At 47.5% G+C, this 16,538-nt stretch overlaps 1 protein-coding gene across 1 annotated transcript in view; it reads right to left on the bottom strand.

Annotated features, from left to right (window-relative positions):
* Positions 1–426: 426 nt before the first annotated feature.
* The window catches only part of RNFT2 (ring finger protein, transmembrane 2), a 58,573-nt gene continuing 42,461 nt past the window's right edge, over positions 427–16,538 (bottom strand). Inside the window, exons 8-11 of the mRNA XM_065889526.1 lie at positions 8,406–8,555; positions 7,015–7,080; positions 6,777–6,878; positions 427–754 (exon numbers count right to left, since the gene is read on the bottom strand). Of these exons, the coding sequence (XP_065745598.1) occupies positions 620–754; positions 6,777–6,878; positions 7,015–7,080; positions 8,406–8,555 (453 nt within the window). The 3' untranslated portion in view covers positions 427–619. The remainder of the gene's footprint in view (positions 755–6,776; positions 6,879–7,014; positions 7,081–8,405; positions 8,556–16,538) is intronic.

Raw genomic sequence — 16,538 nt, 5'->3', positions numbered from 1 at the left:
TATGCCTCAGCTTCCTCATCTGTGAAACAAAGGACACAACAGTACCTCCGCCATAGGGCTCGTGAGGATTACAGGGGGTCGTCCGGGCAGGAGGCTCAATGCTGTGCCCGGCTCACACTAAGTGTCTGGTACACAAAGTTACTGTAGGTATAAGGTGGGGCTCAGCATTTGTATTTGGAAAATACTTCACAGTGATTCTCACCTGCGGACTTGGGCCATTTAGGGGGAGACTATCTCCAGGCTCCTCTCTAGTTTGCAGCATCAGGTATTAGGTCACCACGAGTTAAAATAATCAATAGGTGGGACTTGGTCCATTACCAGTTCCTTGACTTGGAGGGAAGTGGGAGACCTACATAGGTGGAGACCGAGTCTGAGTGAGAAGGCGTCCCCATGTGTAGGGGTAGGATGCACACACCATGATCAGAGCAAGAGAAGAAGGTGAAGGTGGGGAAGGGGACAGGGGCCTGGCTTTAGAGGAAGAGATGGAGAGAGGCAGGAAGGAGGACAGTCAGTGCTTGAGGACTTTTTCCCAGGAAGCCCCCAGAGTTGGACCCAACACCGCTGACCCTCCGTCATCTCCCTGGTGTGCCTGGGAGCACCGATGCTGAAGTCTTCAGCCCTAGTACACCTGGAAGTGTGCCGAAGTGGCCCCGTCCTTCCAGCAGCGCAGGGTATCCACGGCAACCGAGCGGCAGAGTGGGCAGGTGCGCTCACGGTCCAGCCAGAGGCAGAGGCACTCCTCACAGAACACGTGCTGCGGGGACAGCAATCAGGACCATTGGGGTCACTTTCCCAAGCATCCACCCTGTGCCCGCCTCGGTCCTAGGAGCTGGAAGTCAGTAGTGAGCAAAACAGACAATTCCTGCCCTCACGGAACTTGTATTCTAGCTGGGGAGACACATAGCAAGAGGAATCTCTAAGAGGCAGAGTTTGCCAGTGGTAAGTGCTAAGATGGAAAAGCAGGGAAGGGGGGATAAGAGGGCTTGGGAGGCCTGTGATGGTGAATGGGGTGGCCTGGAAGGATGTTCCTGAGATACTGATATTTAGGTAAAACTTGAAGGAGGGTGAGGAGTGAGCCCTGGTGATATCTGGGAAAAGAGTGCTCCAGGCAGAGGGAATAGCACGTGCCAAGGCCCCGAGGCAGGAGTGTGCCTGGTGTGCTGGAGGAACAGCAAGGAGAGTGGGGCTGAGCCTGGGGATAGAGGGCGGGATGAGGTCAGAGAGTTGTGTAGGGCCTTGGGAGGGCGTTGGCTTTTATTTTGAGAGAAGCAGGGAGCCATGGCAGGGTTTTGAGTAGAGGTCTGACTTGATATGATTTGTATTTTAAAAAGATCCCTTTGGCAGCTGGGTTGAGAACAGACCACAGGGGTCAAGAGAAACATGGGCAGACTGGAAACATTAACGGGTTCCACTACCCTCTGGCTACATAACTTGGACAAGTGATTTAACCTCCCTGTGCCTCTTTTTCCTCACCTGTAAAATGGGGATACTACTACTGCCCTCATAGGAAGATTAACTAACATTAAAGTACTTTCACACGACAATCAAATGCACTATATGATTCTTGACTGGATCCTGGATGTGGGGAAAAACCCTAGCTATGAAGGATATTGAAGACGATTAGAGAAATCTGAATATATATTTGAATATTAGTATTTTATATCAATTAAAAATTTGATACTGTGATAGTAGAATTGTGGCTATGGGAGAGAATGTCCTTGTTCTTGGGAAATGTCTGCTGAAATATTTAGGGATGATAGAATCGAAATGTCAGCCACTTATTCTCAACAGGTTTAGGGGGAAAAATCTATACTAAGAAAAGGCAATGTGGTAAAACGTTCACGATTAGTGAATCTAGATAAAGGATAAAAGGGTGTTCATTCTACTATCCTTCAACTTTTCTGTAGGTTTGAGATTTTTAAAAATAAAATTGATAATATAAAAATCCAAAAAAATGTTTTTTAAAAAAAGGCACTCAGACCAATGAATGCCTGGCAAATAATAAGTTTTCTATAAGTGTTGGCTTGGCTGTTATACAGTAATAGTTATTATTACATTATATCTGTTTATTGTTTATCATCTGTCTCTCCATGGCAGACTGTAAGCTTCTAATAAACCCATTCTGGTACAGTATGCAGTAGGTGCCTAATTGTAGAAAGTGTTCTAAAGAAGCGCTCCATGATGCTACAGAAGTATGTTACAGGGGGACTAGTCTGATCTAGGGGGTAGTCGAGGAAGGCTTCTTGGAGGTGGTGACACTTGTGTTGAAGCCTGAAGGATGTTCGGGAGTTAACTAGGTGACAAGCGGGGGTGGGGGCTAGAGCATTCCAGGCTGAAGGGAACAGATGTGCAAAGCTCCCAAGGATGGCCAATGTGGCTACAGTGAGGTGGGTGTAGGGGAGTGTGGGAGAGGAGGTGAGCAGGCCACACAGAGTCTGGATGCCCATGCCCAAATTCTCACCATGGGCTGAAGGGCAGGACCCAGGGGTCAGCAGACCCAGCGGGCCCCATGAGGGCAGTGACTGCTGCTGTTGTCTTCCCACTGCCCAGCCCTGAGCCTGCACAGAGCAGGGGTTCTGACAAACAATGCCTTTCCAGGCAGGTTAGGTGGGAGATTCTTGAGATACTAGGATGATGAAGACCCGGTCCCTGGCCTCCAGGAGCTCACAGTTTCCTTCTCAGATAATCAGGCAGGACCAAATCTGGTGCCAAATTAAGAGATTCAAAGAATACAGGACCACCCAGGGGCTGGGCTGGAGGAGTTCATGACCCAGGACTGCCTCTAGCATTTGGAGAAAGGAATGAGACCCTACAGAGGGAAGGGGAGGAGGGGTCCTTCCAAGCTGGGTGGGTTTGTGGTCAGTGGGGAATGCAGGTGGCGCTGGATTGTTAACAGTTCCCTGGCTGTGTCTCCTGGAGCACGGAGTCGGGAGAGGTGTCCCTAGGGTGGGACAGGCTGCCCCACCCTGATCCCAAGTTCTATCCAGACTCCGCATGTCTTGCTCAAAGATTAAGAGCAGGCTCTCGGAGCCCGTCTCCTTCTCTGTAAAAGAGGGCTACTATTTCCCTCACACGGTATCTGTAAGGACGCAAACAGGTAAAGCCCATCATAAAGCATCAAGTGTGAGGCACGTGTAAGGAACAAATCAACGGGGGTCGTTATAGTCTTGCCCTCTTTCCTTTGCATCACCAGCCCTCTGAAACCAAACTCCTGGTAGTGACCAAGAACCAGAGGGCGGTTTGTTCTGGAACATACTCTGACCCTTCTCTTTGGCAAGGAGGGCTTTAAATACGGCAGATTTCTGACTTCGTGTTCAAAATGCCCTTTCCCTGACCCCCTGTAGGCTGGCAGGAGGCATGCCATAAATACTGTGGAGTGACCCATCAGGCGAGGGTGCTCCGTCTGAGCGGGAGTTCTAACCTCTGGACATGCTCAGTGGCTGCCTGACTAGCTCCAACTGACCGTCTGCTTCTCAGGCCCCAGCTCTGGGAGGCGGTGGGAGGTGGTGGGTGTGAGTGACCCACTGAGCTTAATTTGATGGCCCTTTGAAGGCGAGATAGGATGTTCCTTTAGCCCAGTGGGCTCTTCATCTATGCATGCATGCATCTGCCCTTCTATTCATCAATCCAACTATCCATTCATCCACCCATCCATTCCCCCATCTACCCATCTATTCACCCACCCATCTGTCAATCCATTTGCCCATCCACCCAGTCACCCACACATTTATCTTTATCCACCCACCTTTGCACTCACCCACACACCCCTCCACTTGGCTACCATCCATCTCCATCCCAACCATCCATCCATCTCCTCTATCCCATCCATCCAACCATCCATCCACCCATCCATCCACCCATCCATCCATCCATCCATCCATCCATCCATCCATCCATCCATCCAATGTTTACTGAGTCAGTACTGTGATTCCATTACTAAGAAAAGACAGACATGGTCACCACTCTCAAGTGGCTTATAATTTGGCAAAGAGGAGACAGACCTTACACAACCAGTTGCCCAATTAATCATCTAGCTGACAACTGAGGTAAGTGCTATGAAGGAAAAACACAGGATCTGCAAGGACATGTAGCTGGGGGCACTGACGAGACCGGGGAAACAGAATCAGAGAAGCCTTTATTGAGGATGTAAAGGCTCATTACTGACTCATTCATTCATTTGTTCATTCGTTCAGGGCATTTAGGAATTAACAAGGTCCTTTCCACCTGTGGAAGTGCCCTTCTAAGCCCGGCTCACAGCAGCAGAGGAAGACTGAGACGTGTGCTATGCCTGGCCACGTATGTGGGCTTCAACCACCACTGGATGTGGCCCCTGCTCCTGGATCTGGAGTGACGGTGTCTTGTCCACCCCCACCCACTAATTCTAATCCAGCTGCGGGAAGACGTAGTGGTACCGGGAGAAGAACGGAAGAGAGGCAAACAGACTAAGGCTTGGAGAGACTGCCAGCAAGGAAGAAGAAAAGCTTTCACCTTGACATCCTGTTCAAAGGATTGCTGCTACCAAAAAGAAAATACAGATGCTCTGAAGCATATGAGAAGATGCTCGTCTGCTCTCATAATTAGGCAAATGCAAATGAAAACTGCACCAAGAGAGTGTTTGTCACCTGTCAGATTGGCGACGCTCAAAAAAGGCTTCATAACACGGTATGTTGGTGAGGGAGGAGGGCCAAGAGGGTGCGTCATGCTCCGCGCTGGGGTTGCAAACGGATACACTCTTTATGGAGGGCGATTTAGCCACATCTGTCAGAACTGCACACCCTCTGACCCAGTAATTCCACCACTAGGAATCTATCCTACTAAGAGCTTGCACACATGTGAAATGGTATACGTGCCAATGAGATCTAATATTTATGGAACCCTGACCACGCACCAGGCATGGTTCTAAATGCTTCACCGGAATTAACTCATTTAATCAACACGATGAGTCCAGGTAGGTGCTATAGATCTCCCTATTCCTGATCTCTCATAACAGCCATATTTGTCATAACAAAAGATTCTGAACTGCTAAATGCCCATCAATAGGAGAATGGTTAAACAAATTACGGTCTCTCCATAAAATAGGATGTTACACAAATAAGGAACAATCTCTTCAGGCAGAGGTTCAAGCAAAAAGAAAAGATGCAGAATGCAGTTTGGGTGGAATGTGCCACAACTTATGTCTTTTTGGAAAAGATACGTTTTCCAAAGATATGTATACGTGTGTGTATATATATTTAAATTCTGCAAAGCATCTCTGGGAAGATACAAAGGAAACTTCCCCAGGTGCCCATGTGGGTATTTAGGGGCCTAGGGAGCTGGGGATAAGGGTAGGAACCCTGTCACCACTTCCCTTTTTGTATCTTTGAAATATTTTTTTAATGAGCTTTTTATTTTGGAATAATTTTAGACTTACAGAAAAGTTGCAAAGGTAGTACAGACAATTCTTGCATTACCCCTCACCCAGTGTCAGTATCCCCTAGTATTATCCTCTTGCATCACCGCGGTACATTTGTCAAAGCTAAGAAATCCACATAGATGCATGACCATGGACTAAACTCCAGACTTTCTTCAGATTTCATAAGGCTAGTTTTTCTCTCCTGTTCTCTGTTACAGGTCCCACACTGCATTTAGTCATCATGACTTCTTCATCTCCTTTTTGAATTTTTGAGTCAAGCAAATTTACTCTCAACTTAAAAATAAGTACAGTTAAAGATTAAAAACGAACCTCCTAAACACCCCCAAACAGCAAAACCAAAAAAATTTTGCTGATGCCAAAAGAGGACCCCACCTCCTGTCCTCCTACCCCTGGAAGGTGCGGGGAAGCCCTATGCTCTCCCATTCCTTCTAGTCTGCAGGCTACGCCTCCCCCAAAGTCTTCTCAGCCTCCAACTCATCGCTCTCTGGCCTGGTCCCCTGGGACACTGCATGACTCTCTCTTACACAGCACTTATCACTGCCTGCCTTGTTTCATAGTTATTTATGTATGCGTCTGTTTCCCCAAGGAGACCGTGTGTTCTAGAGAAGGGGACAGGGTCTATGTGCCCTCTGCCTGCCTCCCCTCCCCGGTATCTGATAGGATGCTTTGACTCATACACATTTGCTGAATTGACATCTTAGCCCCTTATGCGGGGAGGAGGGGGAGGGGGAGAGCAGGGAGGAGGCAAAGGGATACATTTAGGCAGTTAAAGGTAACTGACCAGTGCTGACTACTATGGGTTGGTGACCCACAACTGATAACGAAAACAAACGGTAATAATAATTATAATGATACCAATAACCATAATAATCGTCAGTTTTAGGGCTGAATAATTAAAATTTAGCTCTTTCCAGAGATGATCTCATTCAATCATAATAATAACTATAAAGTAGGCATTATTATGATGCCCATTTTATAAATGAAAACGACCAAGGCTCAGGGAGATGGGCTGAGCCACTCGGGGTCCACACTGCTGCTGAGATTCAAACTCAGGATATTCTGACGCTCTACCCTACTGAAATTTTCATTTTCTACGTTTTACCACTGAAATCAAAGCTCAGAGAGGTGAAGTAAACCTGCCCAAGGGCAGCCAGCTAGTAAAAGGCAGAACTGAGATTTGACCTTGGGTCTGAGGGACTCCGGGCTTGACTACACTGTTCCCAAAGACCCATCCCAGAGCCCCAAGGTTTGGTCATTTGGTTTTGGTCAAGCGTCCCATGCAGGCACTTGGGACTTCTGCATGGGGCAGGGCCCTGCGGTCCCCCAACCTCCGTCTCCAACGGCCCCGCCCAGCCCTGCTCACCTGGCACATAAGGATCAGAGGCTCTCGGAACTCAGCCTGGCAGATAGCACAGATATCACCAGCTTCTGTGCACTGCTGCCCAGTGGCCCGGACTCCATAATTCTGTTTGATGGAAGGGAGAGAGACACAGACACAGCTGTGGTCCCTCGCTGGAGAGACACCCTCAGAAGCACAGCAAGGTCTGTTTCCGGCTCCTGGCTCCTGTGACCTCGGTCAGGACCATTGGAAGCCAACTCACCTGAGAGGTGCAGAGAAGCTTCAGGGCTTTCCTAACTCCACCCACGCGGCCACAAATGTCGAAAGACTGAAAGGAGAGCGAGGTGATGGCTGAAAAATATTATCCAAGGATTGTTCGGGATCTCTCTCACCATTCCTGAACAACCACCATGGACCCTCCTCATCTGTGACTCCAGACATTTTCAGGGCACATCCTCCCATTTGAAACTCCTCATTCCCATCAGTTTTGCTTGGCTTTTGTCTTGCTGCCTTCCATCAGCAGTCTCCCCTGCCAGTGGGGCCAGGATAGCGAATATATGGCATGCCTACTGTCTTTTTCCCCTCCCAAGCCCCAGGCAGGCATTGCTAATTGATCACAGCACTCTTCTTCTGAGTCAGGGCATAATCGTTCTTCTCTGTCCAGCACTCCAGTCAGCCACTGCCAGCAGATCAGAATCAGCAGAGGCAAAATAAGCCCCAGTGGTTGACAGTGCATGGGTTGCCTGGCTAGTCCTGCTTGGAGGAAGGAAAGGGAACGCATGCATTCCTCCAGAATTCTCTAAAGCCTTAAATAGATAAGGGAAAAGAAAGAGGAGGATGTGTGTGTTGTTCGGGAGGAAAACCTGATTTGTACTAATGATGAAAAGAGAAGCACTGCATACTGATTTGCAGAGCTGAGGGTATGCGATTTCAGAGGAACAGAAAACAAATTCTGTAGCGGTGTTGTCGGTGGGTTGAGAGCTCCAGACTTGGACGCTTGTTCTGTGGTCACTAGCTGAGTGATGCTGGGCGAGTTACTTCTCTCTGAGCCTCAGTACCCTCGCCCATCATCCAGGAGTGATAATGGTATGTATTTTGAAGGGTTGCTGTGAAGAGGACGACATGAAATGATGGCATATGGTGAGGTTTACGGGCAAGAAGTTAGGATGGCTGTAACCATAAAAAGGAGTGAAGTACTGATGTATGCTGTAACGTGGAGGAACCTCGGAAATGACGCTAAGTGAAAGAAGCCAGACACCAAAGGTTACATAGTGAATGATTCCATTTATAGGAAATGTCCAGAAAAGGTAAATCCACAGAGTCTTCAGAAAGAAGACTAGTGGTGGCCAGGCACTGGTGGAGGAATGAAGAGTGATTGCTTCATGGGTACAGGGTTTCTTTTTGGGGTGAGGAACGTGTCTTGGAACTAGACAGAGGTGGCAGTGGCACGACACTGAGAATCTGCTAAATGCCACTGAATTGTTCACTATAAAATGGTTAGTGGTTAATTTTGTGTTGTGTGAATTTAATTTTTCAATTAAACAAAGAGATGAGGGTGTTATTCCAGGCTCCCCACTTGCCCTCGCTGCCAGGCCCAGCTAGTGAATGGGTCTTCCTCAGGCCAGCCCTCCAGCCTCTCCCAGGCCACCTCACCTTGCAGAGGCTGTAGAGAACGATCAGGACCCCTCCGAGGAAGTAGCTGTTGGAGGCATCGTCACCCATGATGTATTTATACCACAGCTGGATGGGAACGAGTGATCGGAACAGCTGGCTCAACTCCTCGATGACCAGATAGAACTTTCCCTGCAACCACACAGAAAGCATCAATTATGATTAGCAGTAAAGACCCAGAGGACCCAGCTGGGGGGCCCCCCAGCCCAGGGAGTAATGACCTTCCAGGTCACAGGCAGCCCATTAATCAGCTTTGTAAAGCACTCAGGCCTGCTTCTAATGGGCCTGCAATGTGGCCGGGGAGACACGGCCCCTGCCCGCTGCCCTCGCCCGCTGCCCACCAGCCCAGTAGATCAACACTCTGGGGATCGCGTCTCAGGGAGGGAGAAACTGGACACCTCTGGCCGACGGTTGGAGTGTGGGTCACTCCCTGGTGCGTGCTGTGGCGTTGGGGGCTCAAAGCCAATCATGGGGGCACAGTCCCTGGCCCTGCACTCGGATCACTCTCATCTCTCGGGGGCTGACCCAGGCACCGAGGGCGACTGCCCTCAGCGGCGTGGGCAGGGCGGACCACAGGATGCAGGAAGGACAGGCAGAGAAGAGGAGAGGGGGGAAGACGTGTTCTCGTCCCCAGCTGCCCCACCTACTGTCTCCAAGGAGGCAGGATCCTATCTGGTGAAAGAACACGGACTTGGGCTCTCAGACCCGGGGGACTCAGAACCTATCTTGCCTCACTGCGCTCATCTACAGAATGGGAATCACAGCTGCTACCTTCTAGGGTGGCTCTGAAGATTAAAGGAAATAAACAGGAGAAGCATCTAGCGTTCTCTTTCTCTTCCTCTTTTGGCTTTTATTCAAGTCCCTCAAGCTTTCTGGGGCCTGTGCTATAAAATGGAGAAGAAAATAACCCACCCTGTCGTGTCTAATAAAGTTAAACAGACACCTGCTTAGGACTCAGTAATTCCACTCCCAGATGTGCACCTGAGAGAAATGAAAACATATGTCCATCTTTAGGCGAATGTTCACAGCACCTTTATTCATAATATCTTCAAACTGGAAAGAGCCCAAATGTCCATCAATGGAAGAATGGATAAACAAATTGTGGTATATTTATATAATAGGACATTACTCAGCAATAAAAAGGGAACAAATGTTTGCAATACACAGCAACATGAATGAATCTCAAACATTCTCTCCTGTCAAAGGAGACAGATACAAAAGAGTACATAGTGGGTAATTCCGATTAATATGAAGTCCTAGAATAGGTAACATAAAACTGCACTGAAGACTTCCCTGGTGGTGCAGTGGTTAAGAATCTGCCTGCCAATGCAGGGGACACGGGTTCGAGCCCTGGCCCGGGACGGTCCCACATGCCACGGAGCAACTAAGCCGTGTGCCACAACTACTGAGCCTGCGCTCTAGAGCCCACGAGCCACAACTACTGGGCCTGCATGCCACAACTACTGAAGCCCGTGCGCCTAGAGCCCGTGCTCCGCAACGAGAAGCCACGGCAACGAGAAACCTGCGCACCGCAACGAAGAGTAGCCCCCGCTCGCCCCAACTAGAGAAAGCCCGCGCGCAGCAACCAAGACCCAACGCAGCCAAAAATAAAGTTAAAAAAAGTAAACTGCACTGATGGAAATAAGATCAGTGGTTGCCTGGGGTGAGCTGGGGGAGGAATGACTGCAAGGGGGCGTCAAGGAATTTTGGGGGATGAAAGAAACTGTAGATTGTATATGTAAATTTTATATTTTATATAGTGATGGGGGTGGTGGTTACACGTAGGTATACATTTGCCAAAACTCACTGAAATGTGTGCTTCAAATCTATGCATTTTCTTGTACAGATATACAATGTTATACACCTCAATAAAGTTGATTGAAACAAATAAACATAGAAACAAATAGTACCGCCCCAAGCATACATAGCCTTAAAGATGTGAATAATCTTGGCTCCAGCAATTCTACTTCTAGGAATTTATCCTAACAATCAGGGATATGTGCTAATAGATATGCCAGTAGGAATGGCCACTGTAGCATTCTTTGAAACAGTACAAACAAAAACACGTAACAACTAAATGTGCAAAAAGAGGGTCTGGTTATGGTAGGGATCGATAATGCAAAGCCATACAGCCAATCAAATATCATCCTGAAAAGGAGTGACTTTGCAGTGAAGAAATCCACTACATACTGCCTTAACCAAGTGATCAAGGTTAACATCCCCAGTAATAAGTCATATTGAAGCCTAAACCCCTGATAAGATGCCCTGAGAAAAATATAGCATCATCCTGTGTATTCTGGTCAAAAACTTACAAGCTCAATTGAATCATAAGAAAACGAGACAGCCAAGCTAAGGAACATTCTACAAAATAACGGTCCAGCATTCTTCAAAAGTGTGAAGGTCATGAAAGACAAAGAAAAGACCAAGGAATTGTTAGATTAGAGAGGACTAAGGAGACATGACAAATAAATGCAACGTGGGATCTTAGATTCGATCCTAGACCAGGAAAAAGACGTTTGTGGAACAACTGGCAAAATGTGATAAGGTCTGTGAATGTGAATTTCCTGGCTTTGCTAATTGCACTATGGTTATATTAGATGTTAATATTAGGGGAAGCTGGGTGATGGATATATGGGAACTCTCTAGTATTTTTGCAACTTTTCTCTAAGTCTAAAATTATTTCAAAAGAAAAAGTTAGAAAAGAAATAAAAGTTAGAAAAGAAATGGTTAAGAATATCTATTGATTCAGGGAAGTGCTCATATTATAGTTCCAAGTGGAAAAGATACAGAATGCAGAGACTACTCATCTTCGTTGTGGTTTTCTGCCTTTTCCTCTTTTTTTTTTTTTTTTTTTTGTGCTGAGCATAGTGCTTAAACTAGAGGGAGAAAAAAGTTATAAAAATTCATTGTGGGGCTTCCCTGGTGGCGCAGTGGTTGGGAGTCCGCCTGCCAATGCAGGGGACGCGGGTTCGAGCCCTGGCCCGGGAAGGTCCCACATGCCATGGAGCAACTGGGGCCGTGCGCCACAACTACTGAGCTTGCGCTCAAGAGCCCGCAAGCCACAGCTACTGAGCCCGCGTGCCACAGCTACTGAGGCCTGCGTGCCTGGAGCCCGTGCTCCGCAGCAGGAGAGGCCGCCGCAATGAGCAGCCTGCGCACCGCAGTGAAGAGTAGCCCACGCGCAGCAACGAAGACCGAACGCAGCCAAAAAAAAAAAAAAAAACCCAAATAAATAAATTTATAAAACAAAAAAAAGTGTTGTGTATCCATCAAATGGATGATGTACAGAATGTGGACAGAAACTTTATATCTACCCCATTATATTCTGTCTTGATGGGCTGAGCACAGGTCGCTTGGAAGAGGACTCATTGAGGCAGATGTATCCACATCTGCTAAGGACCAAGGAAAGGCATCCGGTCATCCACTCACCCCAGTATCTGACCTTGCAGAACTGGAAACGTCACCCGAGACCTGCTGAATCAGAACCTGCAACTTAACAAGGTTCCCAGGTGACGTGTGTGCACGTTCAAGTTTGGGGACCACTATTTCAATGGATAAGTGGAACAAGGGCAGTGAAGGAATATGGGCAGGATGAGGAAAGAAGGGTATTCCAGCAGCCCAGAGGTGATGGAAAGGATGGTCAATCTTTGGCCATCTTGCTGGGCAGCCTCCTGCTTTGTCCTCCTGGCCTCATGGTGGTTGAGGCCATGACCACCTCATGAAAGGTCCTATGTCCCTGTGTCTCTTGAAACCCCTGCATGCTGGCATCTGGTTGACTCTGGAGACAGACCCTGCTGTCCCCTCTCAGGCTAATCTTGCACAACCAGCCTGGCTTGGTGGTTAAGAGTGTAGCTCGGGAACCAGACAGCCTGGTGTCAGATCCTGTTGCCAACCACCTTGCTATTACTGATCCTTGGTCACTGTCTTTGGATCCCCCAGTTCTCAGGCTCCACTAGCTGCAGGCTGGTCTCCTGGTCCAGACCCCAAGCTTCCCACTCACCTAACGCGTGGGTCTGGAACAGAGGTCAGCAGTCTTTTTCTGCAAAGGGCCGGATAGTGAATACTTTGGCTTTGAGGTCATACAGCCTCTGTCACCACCATTCCCCTCAGCTATCGACAACAGGTAAACAAATGGGCATGGCTGTGTTCCAATAAAACTTTACTTACAAACACAGATGCTGCGAGGCATATTTGATCTGCAGCTTGTGGTTTAACAACCCCTGGTCTATAACATCAGAACCTAGATAAGTCAAGTCATGATGGGGACTCCAATACATCCCCAGAATTTCAGAGAAGACTCGGGGACCAGCTTCTTGGCCCTTCTTTCAGGTGCCCTGCTATGTAGACCAAGCTCTTCCTCTGTAGATGGACTAGTAGTCCCCTACTCTCTGCCGAGCTAACACCTGTTCATCTTCTGGGTCTCAGCTAACTGTCACCTCCTATAAGAAGCCTTCCCCAACTCCTTAATTAAATTAAGGGCTCCTGTTACACCCTTTAAATCACCTTAGAGCACTTCTCACAATATTAAAAAAAGTACTTCAGTATCTCTCTCTCCCACTGGACCGTAAGCCCCATTAGCATGAAGATAATTTGGTTCCTGGTCATATTCCCAGCACGCAGCACACAGCAGGTGCTTATTTAAGAGCTAGAGACCTCTGAAGCGTAAGATTTTCCACCCTTATTACTCAGGTCAACATCTAGAGTTTGCTGATGGAGGAGAGTTGGAACATGGAAGAGAGTACTTCTCTTCATAGGCAAGCCCTGATGTCACAGAAAATAAAGGGAGAGAGTGCTAAAGGCAGCAATCAGCTGCTGGGGGGCCGGCCACTTGGAGAGGAGGTAAAACCACCGGGAAAAACCGGGCATATCCCAGTGAAACCACCTCTCTCTAATTAAGCAGTTTTATAATTCCAGGTTGCTTAAGCATGTTATTTCTGACGACCACCGAACGGAACATATGGTTTCTCCGGGGTGTCAGACAACAAGGAAAGCGATCAGATTATGACCCGTCTGCCCTCCCTGCCACCCATAAAAGGGGAACAGTAGCAATTGGTGCAGAACTTAGGCACAGAGAGCTCGCTGCTGGGATTCTGATAAAGGGGGTTGGGAGCAGTCAAGGAGGGGAAGGCAGGTTCTGTTCTGACTTTTACTGTGAGGATGGGGGAGGGACCAAAAGTGAAGTGGGAAGCAAGGAAACGACAGAGGGCTGACTGGAAGGGAGTGGGAAATGATGGCGAGCAGGATGCTGAAAGCCGAAGAAAGGAACAGGTTAGGAGACTTTTGAAGAACGTACCTACCTGGGAAAGGTGATGTGAAGGATCATGGGGATGAACAGGAAGGGGAGGGAGACATAATCAGAGCTGTTAGCAGCGTAAATGTACAAAGATAAAAAGAATGGATAAACAGGGATAAAAGTTTTTTTCTGCATCAAAATTAATAATGAATATTTATACGGCTTTACCTGTTTATAAATCTCTTTCATACACATTTTCTCACCGACAGAAGTAGGACAGCACAGCAGTTAAGGGCATGGGAATTGGGCCTCCAAAGTCAAATCCACTACCTACTAAATTGGTTGATTTTGGACAAAAATTTAACTTCTCTGAGCCTCAGTTTCCTCATCTGTAAATGGGGTTGAAAACACATACACACAGACACACACACAGAGACACACACACACACACACACACACACACACACACACACACAGTGGTGTGCTGGCAAATCAGTTCTCCAGAAAACAACCAAAAAAAAAAATGGCCCTGATATGTGTGCTTCCAATTTCTGTGGTCTAAGTACTCCCACAGGGCCAATTTCAAGCTTCCTAGGGTTTAAAGACTGCTTGCAAATTTCCTGAAAATGTAACCATTGGCTTTCACAAGCCCACGCAAACTTGCTCCAACAGGCCAAGGTGATTGTGAGGATTGAGTGAGCAAATGCACCTAAAACATAGGTACCCAGGAAGGGCCCAGTGCATGATAAGAGCTAGTAAAGACCCTCACGATGATCTGGGGATGTGGGCATTATTACTGTCACTCACGTTCTTTTAGAGATAGGACACCTCAGGTTCAAAAGAACTAAGGAATGAACGAGAATGAGGCAGAGGTGCTATCTGGGACTCCCAGGCCCAGGCTGCACGAGACCTGGCAGCTGTCACTGCCTCCCTCTTGTTTGCCCTTCCTCCCCTTCCTTCCTCCTTTCTCACGTTGTGAGAAACCCAAGGGACAAGGGGAGACCACGTGCAGAGGCCAGGTGCAGAGGGAGAGGTTCTGAGCAACACTACACAGGGGAGAAGCAAGGAACCCAGCCAACAGGGAGAACCGAGGCCCCAGATATAGGACCTGAGCAAGTCTTCCTACCCATGTCAGCTGAGGCATTAGACCTGTGAGCAAAAAAGCCATTGTGGATGGTCCAGCCTCAGTGGACATCACATGGAGACCAGCTGTCCCCAGTGTACCCTGGCTGAACTCCTGACCCACAGAATCATGGGAAATAAAATGGTGGCTGTTTTAAGCCAAAAGAAAGAAAAAAAGAGAAAAATGAACTAAAGTACTCATCTAAGGAGGTGATGGTGATGTTTGCCAGTGCTTCTTAAGGCTGGCTTGTTGGGTCAGCACTCCAAGATCCTGTGCCAAAAAGCCAGCCACACTGCCATGAGGAGAGCGATATCTGTGCTTCTTTCTAGAATGTTCTTTGAAGAACACAAATCTGATCATTGCGGACCCCTGCTTATTACCCTAGGCCAGGGGGCCTTTGGGAGGTAATCAGGTTATGAGGGTGGAGCCCTCATGAATGGGATTAGTGCCATTATAAGAAGAGACATGAGAGCATCCTCCCTCCTTCCATGTCTGTCTGTCTGTCTGTCTCTCCTAAACCCCTGCAATCATTCTTGACTCTCCTTTCTCTCAGAACCAACATCCAATTCATCTACAAATTCTGCTGGAAACAGCTCCCTAACAACTTCTGTTGTCGTCCCCCTATGATTTATTCCTGACACGGTATCCAAAATGAGCTTCTCAAAATACAAGGCAGAACAAATCATCCCAGGGCTCAAACCTGCCAATGTCTTCTATCTCCCTCAGAGTGACATCTGAAACTCTCACCCTATCTTCCAGATCCTATAAGATCTGTCCCCTGCCCACATGTCTGATGTGCCTGATTCTCAAAAACAAACAAACAAACAAAAAAAACAAGCACAGTTCTACCTCAGGGTCTTTGCACTTGCTCCTCCCTCTTCCTGGAGCACTCTTCCTCCTGATGTCTGCCAGCTGGCTCCCTCACTTCCCTTGGGTCTTGGCACGCATGTCATCTCATCAGGAAGGATCACTGAACAATGTACATAAAATAGCACCCCTGCACTTCCTACTTCCCCCCATCCTCCCCAGCCTCTGTATTCAGCTTTCATTTTTCTTTTTTGCATTCACCCCTAACATGGACTATATTTCTTTGTTATGCTCCTGAAATACAGGGGCTCTGTGTCTTTTTGGCATTACCATTTCTGTTTGCAGAATCTAGAGGAGTGCTTGGCACCAAACAGGGTGCTCAGCCGAATGAATAAGTGGGCCTCAGTCTCTTCATCTGTAGACTTCAGGTAATAATAGTATGTCCCTCAAAGAGTTGTGATGTTAATAACAGCAAATACATACACTGAAGGCTTATTACTTGCCAAGTGCTGTTCTAAGCACTTTGTATTAATTTAACCCTCACAACAACCTATGAGATAGGAGCTATCATCATCCCCATTTTACAGAAGAGTAAACTGAGGCGCAGGGAGGTTAAGTCACTTGCTCAAAGTCACACAGCTGGTACGTGGCAGAGATAGAATTTGAATCCAGGCAGGCTGGTTCCAGAAGCCACTTTATAAATCCTCTCTCATCAGAGAAATAACGTGTAAAGATCTTAAAACAAGGTGTGACAATGTTCATTGCAGCACTATTTTTTTTTTATTTTTTATTGCAGCACTATTTACAATAGCCAGGACATGGAAGCAACCTAACTGTCTGTCGACAGATGAATGGATAAAGAAGATGTGGCACATATATACAATGGAATATTTCTCAGCCATAAAAAGAAATGAAATTGAGTTATTTGTAGTGAGGTGGATGGATCTAGAGT

This window comes from Phocoena phocoena, chromosome 13 (genome assembly GCF_963924675.1).
Source record: "Phocoena phocoena chromosome 13, mPhoPho1.1, whole genome shotgun sequence".
NCBI classification, from domain to species: domain Eukaryota; kingdom Metazoa; phylum Chordata; class Mammalia; order Artiodactyla; family Phocoenidae; genus Phocoena; species Phocoena phocoena.
The sequence above is the reverse complement of the archived record's forward strand: the minus strand, read 5'-3'. Positions and strand labels throughout refer to the sequence as shown.